At 46.7% G+C, this 19,092-nt stretch overlaps 2 protein-coding genes across 2 annotated transcripts; both read right to left on the bottom strand.

The window, feature by feature from the left end:
* Window positions 1-1,170: 1,170 nt before the first annotated feature.
* DFL_000050 (uncharacterized protein) lies at window positions 1,171-10,144 on the bottom strand (the record flags this gene model as incomplete). Its single annotated transcript, XM_067634190.1, has 8 exons — window positions 1,171-1,175; window positions 1,241-3,206; window positions 3,258-3,660; window positions 3,729-8,070; window positions 8,132-8,472; window positions 8,537-9,808; window positions 9,863-9,899; window positions 10,081-10,144. 8 exons carry the CDS (start codon window positions 10,142-10,144, stop codon window positions 1,171-1,173), a joined length of 8,430 nt encoding a protein of 2,809 aa, XP_067494570.1.
* Window positions 10,145-15,591: 5,447 nt separating this feature from the next.
* On the bottom strand, window positions 15,592-16,427 carry DFL_000049 (uncharacterized protein; the record flags this gene model as incomplete). The annotated part of the gene is made up of 2 exons (XM_067634072.1): window positions 15,592-16,083; window positions 16,173-16,427. 2 exons carry the CDS (start codon window positions 16,425-16,427, stop codon window positions 15,592-15,594), a joined length of 747 nt encoding a protein of 248 aa, XP_067494569.1.
* Between the last annotated feature and the right edge of the window lie 2,665 nt (window positions 16,428-19,092).

Raw genomic sequence — 19,092 nt, 5'->3', positions numbered from 1 at the left:
CGACTTTGGGCGGTTTACCGGGTCTGCGAACGGGATGGACAAATACGACGCGATATTTAGGCCCTGCTAATGTTCAGAGTCTGATGAATCGGCGAGGTTTTATTGTTATTTAGATACCTTATTTACAAGACACGCGGGGCGCAGCCCCAGAATGAACGGGCACTTTCACCTTGTATCGCTTCCAGCTGGGTACCTACATTCGTTCGCCAACTGCAGAAATAGTTGACATGCTAGCGTGTGATCTCGCGTGCCTTCCTTTGACCTGTTTTCTTGATGCCTAGGCTAAATAATGAGTACTAAACAACCCCGATCCGTAAATCTTAGATGTATGTTTTGAGTACTGCTTAAATATCACTGGACGTCGGTTAGGTGTCCTATATGGCGGGTGATTTGTTTCAATGTTTGTGATGATTTAGTGATTTCTAATGCTATATCCGACCCCGTCAGCAATCGTACCTAGTTGGCGCAGCTTAACATCGATATCTCTCCGCTGTTGCCTTGCATTCAATCTTTCTTTGCATGAACTGTTGGGGTATCGCTTTTGGATACAGTGCGAAAGGGAAAAGTCTGCATCATTCCCCCCTATGTAACGCGACCGGCCCAGCAAGGTCTCACTACCATGGCTCCTTGTAACCGCATATCTAATACCGGTTCTAATTGTTTCACTTTGAACTTTCTGCTTAGCTCTTTTTATAATTCATCTAATACAGCCTCAACTCTGGCCATCTCTGTACCAAAGTACATTGTCTGCTGATAGCCTTTCGAAGCTGGTTTCTCTTAAAGCTTTATTCGGGTCTCCGTTTTGATAAAATTTTTGGATTCAACGGGTATTATAGACAAAATTTCTTGACGCCGGCGTAGACTAGTTTACAAAGGAGTAGAGACAGATGCCCTTGCACCATTCACTTTCGCTTTACATACACGCATGAACTTCATCAAAACCCAACCTTTCACTAGAGCCCCTCGTACCCCGTAAGTACCAATCGCTGGCACAAAGGGGAGATTAACTATTGAAACCTCACAGCAACCGCATCAAAATTTAACAAAAACGACCTACGATAATGTCAGAATGAGCTGATGATATTCAGTTTTTTCTGAAAGAAAAGAAATCTACTTACTTTTGATATTTTCATGGCAATCGTAGAAACGAAGATATCACAAGAAAGCGCTCTAACCTATACCAACTGTTAGCAAGAAAGCTCAACCTAAATCAAGCATTCAATGAGATTCTCGCACCTACCTGCATACATAACCGCCAATTTCTTCTCATCAGTTGCCTCCGTAATCAGATTATTCACCTCCGCCTGCACACTCAAAGGATTTTTCAACTTCTTCGCGACTATAGTTAGCGCTCTATCAGCCTCGGCAGTGATAGTTGTCTTCTTATCGCCTTTTGGTTGGATATCCTTTGCCCTTCCCGGGGAAATCGTCCATGAGTATAAAGGGTCGTAGCGAAGGACGTTTAAAATCGCCATAACACTGGACGCCTCAGCACGAAGCATTGACGATATTAATTCACAGCAGCGTTGAAAAACACCTTTCGTATTCGTGATACCCATTCCATCCACTATATCCCTTGTTAAGCGGAAAGGGACAATCTCCGGAATGGGTATAACACGCCCTTGTTCGAACGCTATACCAAAGTCGATATGCACTACCTCCCCGCTTCGTTTGTCGAATAGGATATTTTCAGGATGACGATCTCCGAGTCCTAATATATGCCCTACAATTGATATTGCCGCTGTACTTCGTGCATATGTGATCCGTTTACTGAACCACTCATCTGGTCCGATAAATTCGTGAAAGAAGAAGAACCGCATGATGGGTTGAAAGTGGTTCATTACTGCTTCAAAGGCTTTCACCTTGTCTTCGTACGATTTTTGTCTCGCTCCGTGTATTTTGCGCTGACATTCAGAGAACGTCCAGTCTTTCGGTCGGTAACTTGCATGCGCCGGAACGAGGGAGTTGCGTAACGAAACTGTACCACCCACAAATTCTATAAGACCGCAGTTCGTGGACAATGGGACGACTTTGTAAGTTCTGATGCCAAGTTTTCTTTGACGGGTTGTTCTGCTCTTTTGAAATAGTGCGTTGACTTGTTCGAAGACCTGTTCCATGATTGCGTCTTGGCGGAGATCGTCCGTTCCGCCTTTGACAAGCATTCTGTGAGATTTCCCGTCGGACGTTCTGTAGGTTAAGATCTTGGGTGCGCTGAGACCGGACGCAATACCAATCTGTGGTTCGAAGGTTTGAATAACCGGGGTTTTGACGTATGAGCAATCTGAGCGGACTTCCACGTGCATTGTGGGAGGAGCTACCCGGCATTCCGGGATCATTTGATCAAAAATTCTCCAGTATGCTGGGAATATTTCTTTGAATAATGATTTTCTGTGGGGATTCTGATGTATTTTCTCGTTGGCGAAAAGCGTGAAGTAATGTGCGAGTTGATGGATACTTTCGGCTAGTGTACAACAGGCGGGGTCACTGTAGAGCTCACGGAATATACGGGTTGCAACTTTCCGACGGCTATTAACGGAGGGATCTTCCTTGTGTGGTACGAATTCACATCTCTTAAGGGCGATGATCTGGTACATGCCGTGGTATGGATGATCTCTACAGATTCGGAATATGAGATCGGAGAGAAGTGCTTGAAATTTAGATTCGTCATCGAGGAGGCGTGAAGAAAGCTGGTTCATCATTGGGATGAACTTTCTGGATTCGACCTTTGCGAGAGAGCCGGCTTCCACTGCTGCGTTTGCATCTTCGTCGGTGGAGTGTTCGAGCCACAGGGCGCAGAAGCGGGCGGCGCTGTCATAGCCGTCGCAAATTATTAAACATTTCAAGTAGCTCTCTAGGCCCTTGGCTAGGAGCAATTGACGATTAGTATAAAGGCGCTCGTATTCAATTCTGTCATTTGCGAGGTGGGTCCTGGCGATGTAACGGCGCTTGGGGTCTTTGGCGTGCTTCGGGTTCTCGAGTTCGAGATACTCTTGCTCCTTCTTTTCCATGAGCTCTTTGGTTACTCGGAACTCTTCAAGGTTTTCTCGATCTTGGAGTTGGCGGTCGCAGAACAGGGCGAATTCATAATATACTTTTCCATCTGCGGGGAATACTGGGCCATTTTTAAGTTCTCTGACTGCTTTGGTGAAGTATTCTTGCATGATGTGGTCCGGATTTTCTAGCCGGGCCTCGGCAGTCCAAGCTCCCTGAGGAAATATTAGTATATATATCTAGACGGTAATGGAAGGAGCCCCTACAATTTTCACTAAAAGCTCGGGGACTTTAATCGAAATGGCTTGCTCTGAGCGATTGCCGGCCTGCTCCAACATCCCTGGTAACGGCTGTAACATTCGAACAGCCGGCGCCGATTTTCCCATATCCCATAAAACGCTAGCATTTTCTAGTTTCGCCGCGGCTTCAATTTCAACATCAGTAATTCTACCGGAATCAATCATTTCAAACAAAGACACCGATGCCACCAGTGACTTCTGCAACATTTTATGGCTGCGTGTCATTCGACACATCCTTATGAGATTGTTTGCCTCTAGTAGCCGAGCAGACTCGATTTCGACTTTTGAGTTAGCTCTGAGGGGCGCCCGTTTACTCAGAGAGCGGCACGTGGCCATTCGAGCGGCATATATATTGTCGACGTCGTCGGAGCTGCAAAAAAATTAGCTGATGAAATTTCTCTCGGAGGCGGCTAGGTAATTCTAGAATTTGCGACTCACTTTCCGGTTTCCATCCATTTATCACGCGCGTACAAATTTTCATATATTCTGTGCAGAGATGTATCATCCGTAGCGCTTAGGACCTCCTCTGTTTCCCAGAGCATTGCTAGTGTCCGCATGCAAGGTGAAAACATTGAGCGTTTGCTTATTGGTGAAAGGATATGTTGTAGGCATGCGCGGTAGGGCTCATTCAAATATGTTGCAACTAGTTTGATCTCTGGTTGGGTGTTTATAGATTGTAGAGCCTTGTATATCCCAATAGAATTGATGCTGTAGCTGTTAGTACACGGAATATCCCATTGTTCAAGTTTCCATGCAGTTTGGAAATCCGTCGTGCCTTGAAAGTGCGAATTGTTGAAAGATAGAGCGTTTAAACCAATCACGTTCAAGGCGTTTCGGGTTCCGACGCCTGGGTCGGCGCCGGAAGTTGGATTTCCCGCGGTAGGATTCAACATATGATTTTCTAGGAAGGCAGCCTCGAGGTATAAACTGTTCCACCCATCATTCTCGAACGAAGAACTTTCCATGACGGATCTTAAGGTTGGAGGCCTCTCAATTCCATAGTATGAGTCCGGGTCCCCTATGTTTTCATAGATCTTTAGGAGGAAATCGGTATCTTCGAAATCGCATCCAGTACGTGAAACGTGTATTTCAACGAACATCAAAGCAACTTTGAACAAACCGCAAGCTGCCGCCCCTCGAGCAACATTTTGATAGTCCAGCTTGATCCAATCATCGCGTTCGCATGGCGTGGCCTCTCCGGGTACCATTTGCGTTCGCAAGTATAGAACAGCTTCTAGCAGGATGGAGATGTGTGCAGTGTTGCATTGTGAGGGATTCGAAAAACAATCCGCAAAGAATTGAGATATCCGCGTCTTCAGTTGCTTTTGGTTGCTGGAAAACTGTTCCAAGAGGGCGATATGGAGTAGATAAGGTAGGGCTTTCTCTGGAAAGCCGTCTGCGGCCGATAGTAGTGGTGGCAGACTGGCAGATATACCATCATCGTTGATATTCCTAGACAGCCATATAGCAAGCTTCCTAACCCATGTCTTGAAATCCATCCTAAGCTCTGGCAATCTAGGCGGTATATCCGACACAGAGTTTGGAGATAAGGGCGGCTGCACTGTTGTCCACCGCATAGCAGCTCTAATTCGATCCGAAGTGTATTCTTCGACAATGTTGTTCGAACCACTGCCTTCAGTGTCTCGAGAAATTATATTGCGGATAGTGGACTCCGCCGTTCTAACCTCGTCCTTTGCTCTGCTGGTTAGGCAGGCCTCGACAAGTCTCAGGAGGGAGATTTCGGATGCAGCTCCCTCGCGGAGAGCGTTGGAGTTCTCGGTTAGCAAGTCCTTCACACCACTTTCTCGGGTCCATTCGTCGTAAATCACCCCGCTAGCTGCAAAACCGCGTCCGAGAATTCGAGCTGACAAGAGAAGAAATTCATCGCTAACCGGGGAGCTTCGGCAGACCCGGAAAAATGTCCTCCCAAGAGCAAGCGCTTCCTGATCGGTTTCCGCACACTGCTCTGCGGTGAGAAGAGATAGACGGGGGGAATTCGCAAGGGTAGCATAGGCCGTCCGCCTCGCCGCTTCGTCCAGCAGTCTCTTAGGCCCACTGTTTTCGTCGTGCAGCAAACTTTGGAGAAGGGCCTTGTCCGAGTCGGGATTTTGAAAATCAACAATGGCGTTCGATATGGATCGGAAAACGGAAATTTGATCCTCCTTGATGGTGGACGGCTCGTAGGACTGCAGGTATTCGGCGAACCACTTTGTAAATTTAACGGCTCTCTTGGGATCCGCAATCGGTGCTTTTTTGGCCGAACTGAGTACTTCGGGAGGAAGGAAGGTGTTCGTTGGCGCGAAGATGGCAAAGCTGGAGGATAAAACAAAATTCGGCACTGTGGTAAGATACTGTCTGCCAGAGGTGAATAGGTACACGAGAACACCAATCGCATCTGGGGCGCACACCGGATCTGCAAGGTATGGTATAAGGCCGTGGATGGCGAGTTCTAGTGGGTAACCTTCGACAGCCACTCTACCTGCAAACGACACGATGAACCGAATGGTGCGAATGATGATACAGAATTGCACGCTTCCCAATGCCTCTTGCATCATATCGAGTTGTCGCCTGACGATGAAGGTATAAAGGGCGGGATCCCACATCGTATTAATGTTTCCCAGACCCATTTCGTGGCAGACGTGGTTTACCGAATTGACGATAATCGGGGCCTCGAACGCCGGTTCGGTGATGTGTCCGAACTTTGTGGGTAAATGACAGACCTCGAAGATCGATGTCATAACACCCCAGGCGGGATTTTCTTCGCTCTTTTGGACCAGCTCTTTAATATCATCTTCGGAGCAAATCTCGAAAAATGTCGACAATATTAACGCCAGTTTCTCCCTTGTGAGCTCATCGTAATCCGCAGCCCCGAAATAGCCCCGGAGTCTCTCACCCGCGGTACCCTTGCCGACATTTCGGCTCAACTCCCAAGCCACGCTGTACGCCACAACTTTATGGAAACTTTTCCGCATCAAGGAATTGTAAGAAATTCCGAGGATTTCCGAAATCCTCTTTGCGTCTTCGTTTCTATTGAACAGGAAAAGTTGTGCGACAAGTTCATCCCCGGCATCAACATATAGCTCGGCGAGGGTTTCGTATCCGAAGATCGAATACGGGAACTCCTCATCGAGGTTCGCGGACTGTTGAAGGAAGGGATGAATGAGATGGGTCCTAAAGAGTTTGAACACCTCCTTAGGACCGCGGCCGCCACTCTTAAGAATTTTTGCCACATTCGATATCGCACGAGCGGCGCATTCTTTTGAGCGTGGGGCCTTCCAAGCGGTTTCAAAGATATGAAACACCGCTTTTCTCATTACGTGGAAGGGAGCTGACGCCAATTTCGACAAGCCGTGTACTCTCACGGCAAGGCCTTCCAGATCGTCGGTACCAGCTTCAAGATGCTTTACCGCGTCACCGTAAAAACCAGAATCCTGGTCGGTGTTGGAACGTGATAACAGCTTTGGCAGGTAGCTGGTTATCACGTCCCGCACGCGGATGTCTTCATCTTGAAGCAGCTCGAGGAGGTGTGCCTTGGGGTACCTCTCTGCCTCGTTGACGGAGCACATCTCACCGAGCAGTCTCGCGACTGCCATACATTCTCTGTACGACCGTGCGTATTCGTTCGATGTGCTTCGCAACCAGCCGTATATCGATTTGCAGCATCGATATAATCCATCCCTCGTTCGACCTACCCACAGCCCAGCCAACTTCTCCAGAATCTCGATGCAGACCAATACTCCAACTTCACACCTTTCGTGGTCGTACTCCGACCAAAGGAGTTTGTTGGAGATTGTTTTAACTAGGGCTCCAAGTCTGTCCCTAGAGAGGTCTGCATGTCGACCTAGAGCCAAGCAATCATTTATGATTGCTCGGGACGATATTAGCTGGGCCGGAGATAGGTCTTCCAAGGAAGTTGCGAGTTCCTCGCGGGTTCCCTTGAGGTCCTTGGATTTGGCGGCCGACGCGTGAAGCCGAAGAGCGGCACGGAGAGTCGTCCTCGCAGCGTCCGGGGAGCTCATAGCTTCGTATGGCTCCCCGGGTACGCTCTCGACGGCCTCTCCGAGTTGTCGCTTTGACGATACGACGGCTTCTAGCGTCGAGAGGAGGCGGGTGAAAGCATTGTCCTCAGTTAGGCTCAGCAGGTGAACTCCTGCGTCATTACCATAACTGCTAAGACGTGGCACGAATCCATTGATCCTTGCCAGGATGTCATCGACGACATCCACGCCAACTTCCTCCTGGTCGAAATATTCCCCCAATATCGACTGGAGTCTAGCTAGCTTTTCGAAGAATGGGTCCGTGATCTCCGGTTTGGATTGACGAAGAGAGGCGCCGAAGATCGAGATGATAGCAAAGTAATCGACTATGCTCGCTGCACCGGCTCGGCTAACGCGCCCGATGCATTGCTGGCCCATGGCGAGCCACTCGAGGTAAAGATCGTCGAGTTGTCGACTTACGAATGCGATCATTCGTGTTTCAATTTCCGTCAATCCGTCCGTGGTGGCGGGTGTAGTCCAGTATTTGCTGACCGAATAACCTTCCAGTTTTGAGTCGCCTTCCGCCAGCGTATTTTCGGGGAACAAGCACGAAAGGGGATTTAAGGACACAGTGCTTATTTGAACTGCTCGCCCGATAGTCCCGCTCGTAGGATGAGGGTATGTGAGATAGGGATAATACTCTTGTCCGCAGCAGAGCGATATGATAGAGCTGACCTCCGGAACGGATGCGCCGAAGCTATGGGCTTTAGATGATATATATTCGGCCTCCTTCAACTGAAATCCTACACCTTGAGATCATCTGAATTAGTATAGCGTTCGACCAAGAAAAGAGGTGCAACATACTGGATTGCCACTTCATCAAAAACCATTGGAAGAGTCTTGTTTCGAGGGGGGTTTTCAAAAATGCAGAGTGCTCTCTACAATGAGCAGCAATTTCATGCCAGAACGCTATGCTGGAGTCTACTATCAACGCAGGGCCCTGAACTTCGATATTCAAGATTAGGTCGTTGATAGATTCCCCGACTTCGGTGACTTTCAACACTTTCTCCGAAAGCATGATCCGAAGTAAATGGCATGCTGAGGAGCATTTGAAAGAAGACATTATATTCTTCATCGCAGTCTTCCACACATCCAAGTTGTTCAATGATCCGACAACCCCTCCCGAATTTGGGTTCGAGTATATGCTGTATTAGTCGGTTGTTAACAAAGATCCTGCAACTAGGGTTGTCAATATGAGGGTATACTTACACTGCGAGAACGATCATCGCCCATGATGCGGACTGGGGATCCTCGTCCGAGCATAGCTTTGCCACTGTCTCAATTCCGGTTTCCATCGTTGGACTATCAGGGAACGATCTACCGAAATAAAAACTGAGGATTTGCATAGCTAAGATCCGAGACGGTATTTCCTTGGATCTCAGATCACGGATTATATCGTCGAGAGCAGACTCAACCCTGAGCCGTTTGATACCGCGACCAACGGTTTGAGCGCTATCCTTGGCGCTTTGTTGGAGGGCATAGATGATGGACGCCAACAATTGTGGGATCATCCAACATTGTTCGTTTTTCGACGTACACGAGCGGAGAGCAAAGGTAGATGTCCGTAATGGACTCCTCTGACCGGAGCCCGAGGGCAACGGACACCCAAATGAAATATCGTCGATCTTCAGAAACCTTTCCCGATGATCAACTCGATGCTCTTTGGCGATTATTTCCAATAGGTCCGTTAGGTTACCGCGGAATCTTTTCTGCAAGGGAGATTTCAGTAAAGTGTGCATGTGCGGGAGCCCGAAAATAAGATGCACTATGAGGTGCTCTTTCATTTCGGATGATGCATCTTCCCAAGTTCTCGCGAGAGACGCCATTGTCTTTACTACAATTTTCGTAGCATACTCCAGGTTAATGGCCGCAAACAATTCTAACCATGAATTCAAGATAAGTATGACGTCGATTTCAGTAGGAAAAAGCTCGTAGACGGTCAAAACGACGTCTAACGATTCGTTGGGCTGCTTGTCGCGACCAAAGTAGACTTGCGGCGTTGAGCTTATTTTCCGAAGGAGTTTCAGACTGTTGAACCCAATCTGACCAAACCCAGCGTTTCGGGGGTTTTGGGCTTCAGGAGTTGGTTTATATTCGGACTGTCTGTTAATACGAGCTGTAATTAATCGGCAGCAAAGTTCGACTAGGTCGGTCCAGCCGTCTTTTCGGAGGTGCTCTCTATGAGGGCGGTACCCGAACAGTATGTCTAGAGTTCGGATATTTTCCTCGACGATCGCATTATACTTATCATCGAGCTCGTGGAACTCTTCTAGCATCCGTGCACAATGTTTTGCCAGTCGCATGACGACCTTGTGATGCAAACGGGTAACGCATATCTCGACCACCCTCCTGATTGCTCCAGTGGGGCGTTCAAGCTCGCCGATCTCCCCATCGGCATTGGCCTTCAGGGTTTCCAATTTATTAAATGCAATCGTGAAAAGGCGTTGAAGTATTGCATCTCGGTTTTGTGTGATATTGCGTCTGTGTTCAACGTTTAGCGTCCGGGTTTCTTTTTGGAAAGCATGTGGTACTTACACGAAAGTGGTGTCAGAGCCGGAATAATCACGGGGTTCTGGACATCGTTGGCATTAGCAGTATTTCGTGGTGGTATAGCTAAAATATATAGAAGGGGTAGATACCATTTGCACCCTCCTGCCCTGATGGTGCCAATGTGTCGGATTGTAGTATTTCTTCAAACCCAGACCTGATTAGCATTGGGCTTCCAGTTCGACGTATAAAGGGAAGATACTTACCAAACAATTGGTTTATCAGGAGGTCTTCCGGAGTATTGGCCATCTTGGTCTGTTCCTCTTCCATGTTGAGCTTCACTCACGTTCTTAAATTGCATTAATGCCGGTATCGAAAAATTACTTTCCTAGTCTTCCGATTTCCGCAAAGAAAGGAGATCGGTAGCACAGAATCAATAACGATTAATATGTTCGACGAAGAGGAATGATGGGAAATGGTAAAACGATGGAGTTGGAAGGATTGAAAACTTTGTAAAGTTATTGTGAGAGATGGAGAAGAAGGCAATTATTTATAACAACGCCCACAAATCAACCCACTGCCACATGAATCCTTCGCAACAACCCTAGGGTTCCAAGGGATTCCATTGACGACCGACATATCACCCAATGTAACCCTAATCGAGCGAATATCGAAATCCTTTACTCACAAGCGAACACCGGCAACCAAGGATGAACCAAAGAACACGCTCAGACAGAGCATCCGGACGGCCCATCTCTGCAGATCCTGAAAATCTATCCAGGCACCAACGAATCGGATCGATCTCACATACGGGATCTCCCAGCGGTTTACGACAAAATATACCTTCTACGAAACCTTGCCAGAGAAGGTGTCACGCCTCTTGAATCCAAAGAGGTTGCACTCGAGCTCGGCGAGCATAGGAAATCTATGACAAAAAATTTTCATAGTATCCTTGGGAAAGATCTCCGTTTTGGCTCAGAACGTATGCATGTGTCTCTAAATAAACGCGAATTCAAAAGACTCTTCAGAGGTCAGCCATAGGCTCGGCGAAACGAGGACTGAATTCTTGATAAGATATTTGTTGGAGATTAGATCACACCATTGGAAACTGAGCTCCTCACCCCTGCAAATAATCAAACGATAAAGTCATCCCCAGTCCAGAGGATCGAGAAATCGAAATCTTCTTTTTCGATCAGGTTCATGGGGATGTTTGTTATATCTCATCCTCACCATCTATCTAGCCAAGGAATTTAGCACTGTATTAATTAGCGCGAGACACTAATGGCTAGGCAGGTACCTCCGCGAACTAGACCTGCTCCTACACCGAGGATATAGAAATTAAGCGCCAAATTCTCTTTTGATAAGCTCTCAAACCCGGAGCCGTTAACGGTCCACGACTTAATCCGGGTGTTTAGGGTTACATTCTTGTTGGAGCTCTCTAGAATGGTAAAGTTTTCCGGCAAGACTGGAAGCCATTGGTTGGGGATCTCGTTGCTTTTCCGGCCTATTATCTCAGAGTTCTGACCAGGGATTGGAGCGGTATCAAGTTTTCCAATAAGTAATTATTATGACGCATAGCCCGGCCGTCTCGATCTCCAGTTCCTACGAACACTTTTTCCAAAAGAGGAGTTGCAATTTTCAGATCCGAAAAGCCATCGTGGAAGTCCTGGTCCATCTTCCGTACCTAGACGTGACCTAGCCTACGAACCAGCATACAGTGTTGTATGCTGTTGAACACTTGAACGTTTGCACGCAAAGCCTAGGCTGAACACAAAGTTGAACAAATTTGGATGCTGCTGGATGCTGTTGCATTCGCTGTATTAACTAGCGCAAAACACTAGTGGCTAGGCAGGTACCTCCGGGAGGCCTGGGCAGCCCAGGGTGTGTCTAATCAACATTACATAATTTGGTATTTACGATTTGCACTAAATTTACAGAGCACATGCCCCTGCGTACCACTATTAAATAAACAAACACGTGCCCACCTGCCTGCCTGCTTGAAGGTACAAATTTTCAAAGGCTTGCAGGGGTGCAACGATTGAGCCGCAGGGGCCTACCCCGGTCACCAGTTTTAAATTTTAATTGAATGCTTTGTATGAAGGCCTAGATTTTCGAATTCGATCATCGCAGTCGACACTGTTGGGCGTGATGTTGCCGGAAAGTTTTATCATTCCAGATAGCCCCAACAAAAATGTAACCGTAAATGCCCGGATTAGGTCGTGCTTATCGGAAGAGAATTTGGCGCTAATGTCTATATTTCCGGGGTAGGAGATATGATCGCAGGAGCAGCAAAGCAGGTTAACATTCAAGAAGCCAAACTTACAAGGAAACGCCATCTGTATTCCAAATGCTCTAATGTTGTACCAAGTATCGTAACGTATGAATATTAGCTGGTTATCCGTGTCACAAATCTATACTGGTGGACATAGGTATCTTCTAATTAGTATGTGTAGTTTGAATAACAATACATATCATTACATCGATCTTTACTCAATACTACGAGCGTACCCTGTTGCGGTCTGAAATGGCCCTGGCCGCTTCGCACTTCATCCAGTGTATCTCGTATCTAGAAACCGTACAGTTCCACGCAACCACCGCAGTTAATTTCATGAAAACTCGATAGCATTCACATCGATCTCGGTTTTCCGCGCACCCTTGGAAGAGATGGTGGTATCGACCAATAGATCGAGAACAGTGGTAATTAATGATATAATAGCCCGTAGCCAGACAATCCGGGCGTTGATTCGGGCGATGGCAAACTCGGTACAGAGATATGGCCAACGTTTTGTGCCATACAGCTGCTGATGAGAATAGAGATGCGTATATCCTCGCGGAATCATAGTTTTCACCTTCGAGCCTCCTCAGTCATTAGTCCCTTTGCGATATCGTTGAAACCCGGTTCGTGTCGGGATCATTTATTGGAGAATATTTTGATGATATCGAAGTGAGGCCGGAAGATTGTTCAATCTCAGCGCTCGGCAACGTCATAATAGAACACATTTGATGGGTTGTGAAATATTGCTGCTGCGTCATCCTTCTAACAACCGCATCCAACTTTCCGTCTTGAACTTCTCATAGCTCACCACCTGCTATCATCCTCCTGGCTCGCAGCCTCTCATCTCTTCCTTCACACACACTTCCTAAACATATCTCACGTTCGAAATGGTGACCAGCGAAGAGACTTATCAGGCGACGAACCAGAGGTCACCCGGATTTACCAGTTCACCAAGAAACTCCATGGTTTCCTCCCATTGGAGGAAGATGAGAAGGAGACGATGATCCGCCTGTTCTACAATTTCGTCTATTCTGGTGTTGTTTGCGACGGGAAAATCTTTGAGGCCACTTAAGGGAAGCAATTGCTAATGACTATTGGGTATTCTACGTACAGGCCCTCATCACCATTCTCACTTCTACACCACAGCTGAACCTTTAGTGCGAGGACCATCTTGATATCCGCAGCACCTTTGAGTTCAAGCCCGACCTCGGATACCTGAACGGCGACCAGGTCTTTTATCTGTTCTACGGACTGGCTGCGCGGAATCGGGTCCTCTCTAACGCCCTGAAGGGCTTTCTTCCACTGGGCAGTTAGCGCCTACCTAGGAGCGATGGAAGGCAGAGAAACCGTCCTTCGTGTGGGTACCGGCGTTGTACCGGAGGAACTACGGCCAGTCCGTGACTGAAGGGTGTGGCGATGAAGGGATTCCCCCCATGGAACCAACTTGCGGGCTAGAAATTGGGTCTGCAAGATGCAGGCCGAGAAGAACGGCGAAGTGGAGGCTTGCACCGGTTATGGTGCAACTCCAGAGGAGGTCCGCGAGAATGCCGCTGTGATCATGCTGGCCAGAATGTAGATTCTGTTTTTTCATTACTGTTGAGCCTCCAATATCACACATTAGTATCCTGTGTAACTTACCTTCTAGTGGCAGTAGTTGAAACCAACCTCGTAATTCTGGCTACGGGAAACGCTCTCTCACATCCCGTCACTCTCATGCTCCGATTTCGCCATTACGTATAACAAACTGAAAGGAGTAGATCTATAGTGTGGGGATGTGCCTGAGACCTAATCTCTGTGTGAGATCGTAGGCTTCTGGGAAGGAGTGAGGGCCCGTTCCCGGTTGGGAGCAGATTATTCCGTAGGCATATCTAACAGCTAGAAGGCATCAAAGGCGGCCAATAGACGGAAGAGCACAACAGGCAACAGGCAGCCTCGCTAGTTGCTTTAGTATATTTGCTAGATACGTACCGGTTTCTGCTACTTTTCTACTGAGCAGCAAGATGGCCCTCGTTCTGTAATCAATACTGGGTTAGTAGCTTGCCTTCGAGGAAACCTAAAAGGGGATCGTCCGGATTGAATCTATCAGGGACACGAACTTGTGGAGGCATCTATAATTGTGATAGCCTCGATGAAGAGGCCATGGTACGCGTTCTCCGAATTCCAAAATGGCGCTGTAACTCTGGAAAACTTTTCGATTCGAAAGGCTGGAAGAGAGTGTGATAAATATAATACATGATGATACATACATGTAGAACTTTGCTTGGCCAGTTGATAGAACGAGGGCCGGCACTAGTTGGATTTGTGGCATCATCGACAGTTTGACGGCGATGGTCCTATCTGAGCGGGCTTGGTTCTCATGTTTCGATGCAGTCTGAGTGGTGCCTAGTAACAAAGAGCGGCATGGAGATCATGTTCAAGTATAAGAGCTGTTGGTGGTGCACACCTAAGAACTTAGTTTGGGTAACTTGGCGGAGTGGTAATGAGCTCAACCGATTTAACAAGCTCCAAGTTCGATTCTTAGAGGATGCATTGCACCTAGGCCTAGGATGGGAGTCCCCAGCTCTGTTTTTTTTTTTTTTTGTTGTTCTTTTTTTCCAAGTTGCCATTTCTTTCTTTGTCGTTTCCCATTCTTGACATTCGGGCCACGGTCATCATTTGTATATTATAATGTAAATGGTGATAGCGATTGCGATCTACTAACACCGTTTATAAGAATTCCCTAGAGTGCAGGGACCAATCCGAACCGTAATATAACATTTATTGCGGACGACCTCCATGTACGTATATATATACACTACATTCAGCAATGTCATGATTAATTGACGTTGAACTATGGATTATAGCAGGATATCGTCAAAATTCAACAGGGTCGTATTCTTATTTGAAATCTTCCATGGATGCATCATCAGTACAGTTGAGGTGCCTTGGAATATTGGAAAGATGTTGTCGACCGCCTCGGCGATTCGTGGTCGGACCGTGGATTCTGAATATAATATCTCAGGGGGATAAAGCTTCAGCAAGACGAATAATAACCTCCTGATATAAGATCGTGATAACGATAAGCCAGATACAGGTCATCAGCCTGTGCGGGTACTATTGCGGATCTTATAAGATATTGTAAGCCGTTTACTCTAAAAGGCTAATCACAATGCCTTGTAAGGAGATTTCAGTGCATGAATGCTTTGCACTTTGAATGCTATGTTTACAGGCTCTGCATACTCGTCGCTTCGATTCCACATCTACCGACAGAAGCTGTTAGGGGAAATACATGCATTCCTCCTGCAAAGCACCACCCAAAGTGCACGCATCGGAATACAGAGACTTTCTTCCAGAGATATGTCGCGCTAATTTAACTCAAGGACTAGTCTTTCGCTATCTGTATCTAGAATCATGAACAATACCAATGGTTTTCAGCAAACGTGGGATAACCGGCTCACAATCCGCTCTGCCGCATGCTGACGGGCCACAGTCAAGGCTTTCCCAACCCCACGAGTTGTCTCCATCAGAATCTTGGTGGTACCCTCCGACTCCTCTCCGTGGCGACTAGGTGCATATACATAGCCACCTTGCAAGTCCATTTTATTCCCTTATATTTACGAAATACAGGGGCATCGACTTCCATTCCTCCATCCCGGGCGATTATTAGGAGGCGGGCGTAATGGTCCTGACTAGCTGGGACACAGCCGCCCTCGCTCTCTGTCGTCGCCAGAGGCTTGTTCTTCCACGTCTCCTGCATAATCAAATGTTTTGGCGGAGGTCTATGTGGGTGCTTGAAATATCTAGGAATTGACCTCAACAAGGCGGATTTGAAAAAATCGTCGATTTGTTCGGCAGCGGGGCCGTCGCTGCAGACAGCATAGATCAACTTGAAGACATCGATTCTATCCAGTATAACATCTTCAAGATCGACTTCTTCGCCAATGGTCGTTACGATGTCGAACCGGTCATGGTATAGGGATTTTTGGCGGGCGGAAGTAAAGAATCTCTTGCATTCCTAGGATAAACATTTAACAAATTAGCGCTGACTTCTTTCGCTCCTTCGTGTTTCTTTCATAATCTCAAGGCTTTCATTGAACGACTTACATCTAGCTCCTCTCTCGAAATCTCGAGGATATCACAAACCTCTCCGATAGTACGAGTAAGGGACTCGTTGAGAACCTCGTCTCCGGTTTCTAGCGTATTGCTTCTACGCCACCAGTATGGGATCGTCTCGGGACTCGTTGGACCGGCGACCAAAGTAGCTAATCTGTCGGAGAGCCGTTGATTCAATGTAACGCCCGAATTCTGTGCATGAGTTTGCGGCTGTGAAGGGCGGACGTAGTGAGCGGGCCTGACCATCGTGAGTTCGTCGTCCGAAGGGTAATGCGTCATCCCATATTCGGTGTCGAGTATCTTCGATATCTAGCTACGGCGAGGTTCTGGTGACATGGCTGCCATGGTTGATTTGATTTGGGTGTAGTGGTCGATGGGTCTTATCGGATACGGGAATCTCGAGAATAGGATCACCTATCGATGCTTCGAGTCGAGGGCATCCTACAACGGGAGTTACAGCTATATAACCTGCTGTAGAAACTGAATTAATGAAATACAAATATTGTTTTTGAATCTATTAACAAAACGGCTATTTAGCATAATAGTGAGCCATAGTACTCCCAACAATAAACAATAAAATTATTCAGGCCAATTATTATTACTTTTTCCTTATTCAAGTCAAGTTTAAATAATCTTTAAATATAATTTAAGGATACTAGATAACGGCGAAGATGAAAGAGAGTAGCTTGGTTTGCAGCTCGATGGATTTTTAGAACATGGGATACGTTCGATAGTGGATCAAAGTTTCAGATATAGAGCTGAATGCGCCCCCCGAGACCTTAATACGGCTCCCGGAAGGCGCTATTAATGTAGCACGTATTAACTACTCTAGACTAGTGTCTATTCTGCGGGGTGAATCAAGATATGCCACTCCAAAGGGCTCTTTGCTAAGCGCAGCCATCCGTTTGACCAATGCAGCATGTCTTTCTGTAGTGGAAACGCTAAAGTACTCCAAACCCCTTCGAAATGCAACGCTTAGCGATCGTATTAGAAAACATCGGCACCCTCTTGTCTGATAGCCCACTAGATCTTTTCAGCCATCTAGTCCAGGGTTCAACGCCAACGTCGTCCATGCCGCCTTCCCTGTTGCATATGTTAACGCGAGTGTAAAGAAGCTCTTTTGGACCCATCGGTATCAAAAACAACATTCTCACCACATTGAGAGCACCTTTGATAGATACACCTCTACCATTCCCTTCTAAAGCAGATATTCTTATTGGGCGTAACTGACAAGAGGGCCGACATGAAAACCTGTCAATAATGATAATCGTAACGATTCTCGGCGGCGCTGAAACAGCATTCGCATCTTCTAAACCAATCTTGTCATAAGTATTCTGCAGATCGGTAAACTAACGCCAGCCTGGCCTTTTGTCGAAGAAGAAATCTATACTGTATCCCATTCAAATATGGATAAAGTTTCCAGTTCGGTAGTTTATGGGAGGAGTCTGCCGTTCGTGTGGGATCGCCGTTTTTGCTTGATCCTAGAGAGGAACAGAGACCATTGGCAATTTTTTCGCGAAACATTACACGAAGAATCTCGGGGGTTTCGGAGGTCTCGATGGGTTAGCGGAAAGACTTGCATGTGGCAACCATTCCGAGGATGGAAATAGTCACAAAACGATAGTATTCGCGTCCGGAGACTGATAGGGAGGTCATAGAGATGTCCATCGCGGTGTAGAAGGTCCGAAGCATTTGGTCTACTGAAGATTAGTTGAAGTCGAAGTCCTCGGATGTTTATAGGAGTACATACTGGTGCTGGTGAAGCTACAGCCAAGTACTAGAATCCTATCTGAGTGTCGATATATCGATGAAATTGTGTAGCTGTAGCGATGCAGAGAGGTTGTCTTGTGATGTGGATGGTCTAGATCTATTTTGATTGCGGAATACAAGTAAATTTGTGATGGATGCTGAATGGATGCCATAATAACGCCACCTAAGTTCAAATTCATTAACAATACAGGAAGCCAGATGTGCCAAAACCCATTTCGTGGAGTCTAGATACAAGACCACCAAAATCATACCTCCCAGCGGGAAAGTAAATACGGAAGGAGGTAGTTGACGAGGTGCCCTTTCATACTTCTCGTCACCAGATCCCTGACTAGCCTTCAACCTCGATTGCTTCATGATCTTCGACCTCGGCCGTTTCAGGTTGCTTCTCGAAGCCCGATTCAAATCCAGAATTTTTTTTAGCTCGGTGTCTCCTTCGATCGTATTCCAACCGGTGTCAGGTAATAGTTGTTTTCGTTTTCTCGATGCTAAATTTTCACCTTTCTTTCCCTTTTGATTCCCGGCCTGATACCTTGGCCCCTTTATTGTTTCTTTCGAAGGTACCTTATCCAAAAGATCATGAATGTGCCTAAGGACCTAGGAACACAATGGGTGGAAATGCCATACATCTAGGCTAGCCCTATTTCATGTCCAGTCTTGTAGACATAGCCTACGGGCAAGCTCGCAAGACTGGAGCTTAGACACAATTTTTAGGTCCTACCGATAGGTACAAGACAAATTTGTGATTACTTGATGGACAGTTAGATAACTCTGGCTATAACCGGCCGGTAATCTACGCCTTTAAAAGGATTGTAAATTAGACATTTACACGGATATATAAGGCCAAGTAAAAATCACTTTTCGGCATTTCAACATGTGATTTACAGGCTGTAAGTGTATAATTTCTATCCGCCGAACTAATTACCTGTTCTCGAGGCCTGACGCCGCCTGAATACCTACCTGTTTGCATATTTTACTTTGAGGTCTATTGTTATAGCAGTAGGTCGCACTTTGCTAAGAATAATTAGCTAACCGGCCGAATCGTGTCCCAGCCGGATCATTTACACGCAAAAGTAGCGTTATTGGTGGGATAGTATCATTTAAACTGGACTATTATCGTATCGTACAATAGCGTCGAGACTGA

The sequence above is a fragment of the Arthrobotrys flagrans genome, assembly GCF_004000055.1.
Source record: "Arthrobotrys flagrans strain CBS H-5679 chromosome Unknown unitig_15, whole genome shotgun sequence".
NCBI classification, from domain to species: Eukaryota; Fungi; Ascomycota; class Orbiliomycetes; order Orbiliales; family Orbiliaceae; genus Arthrobotrys; species Arthrobotrys flagrans.
The sequence above is the reverse complement of the archived record's forward strand: the minus strand, read 5'-3'. Positions and strand labels throughout refer to the sequence as shown.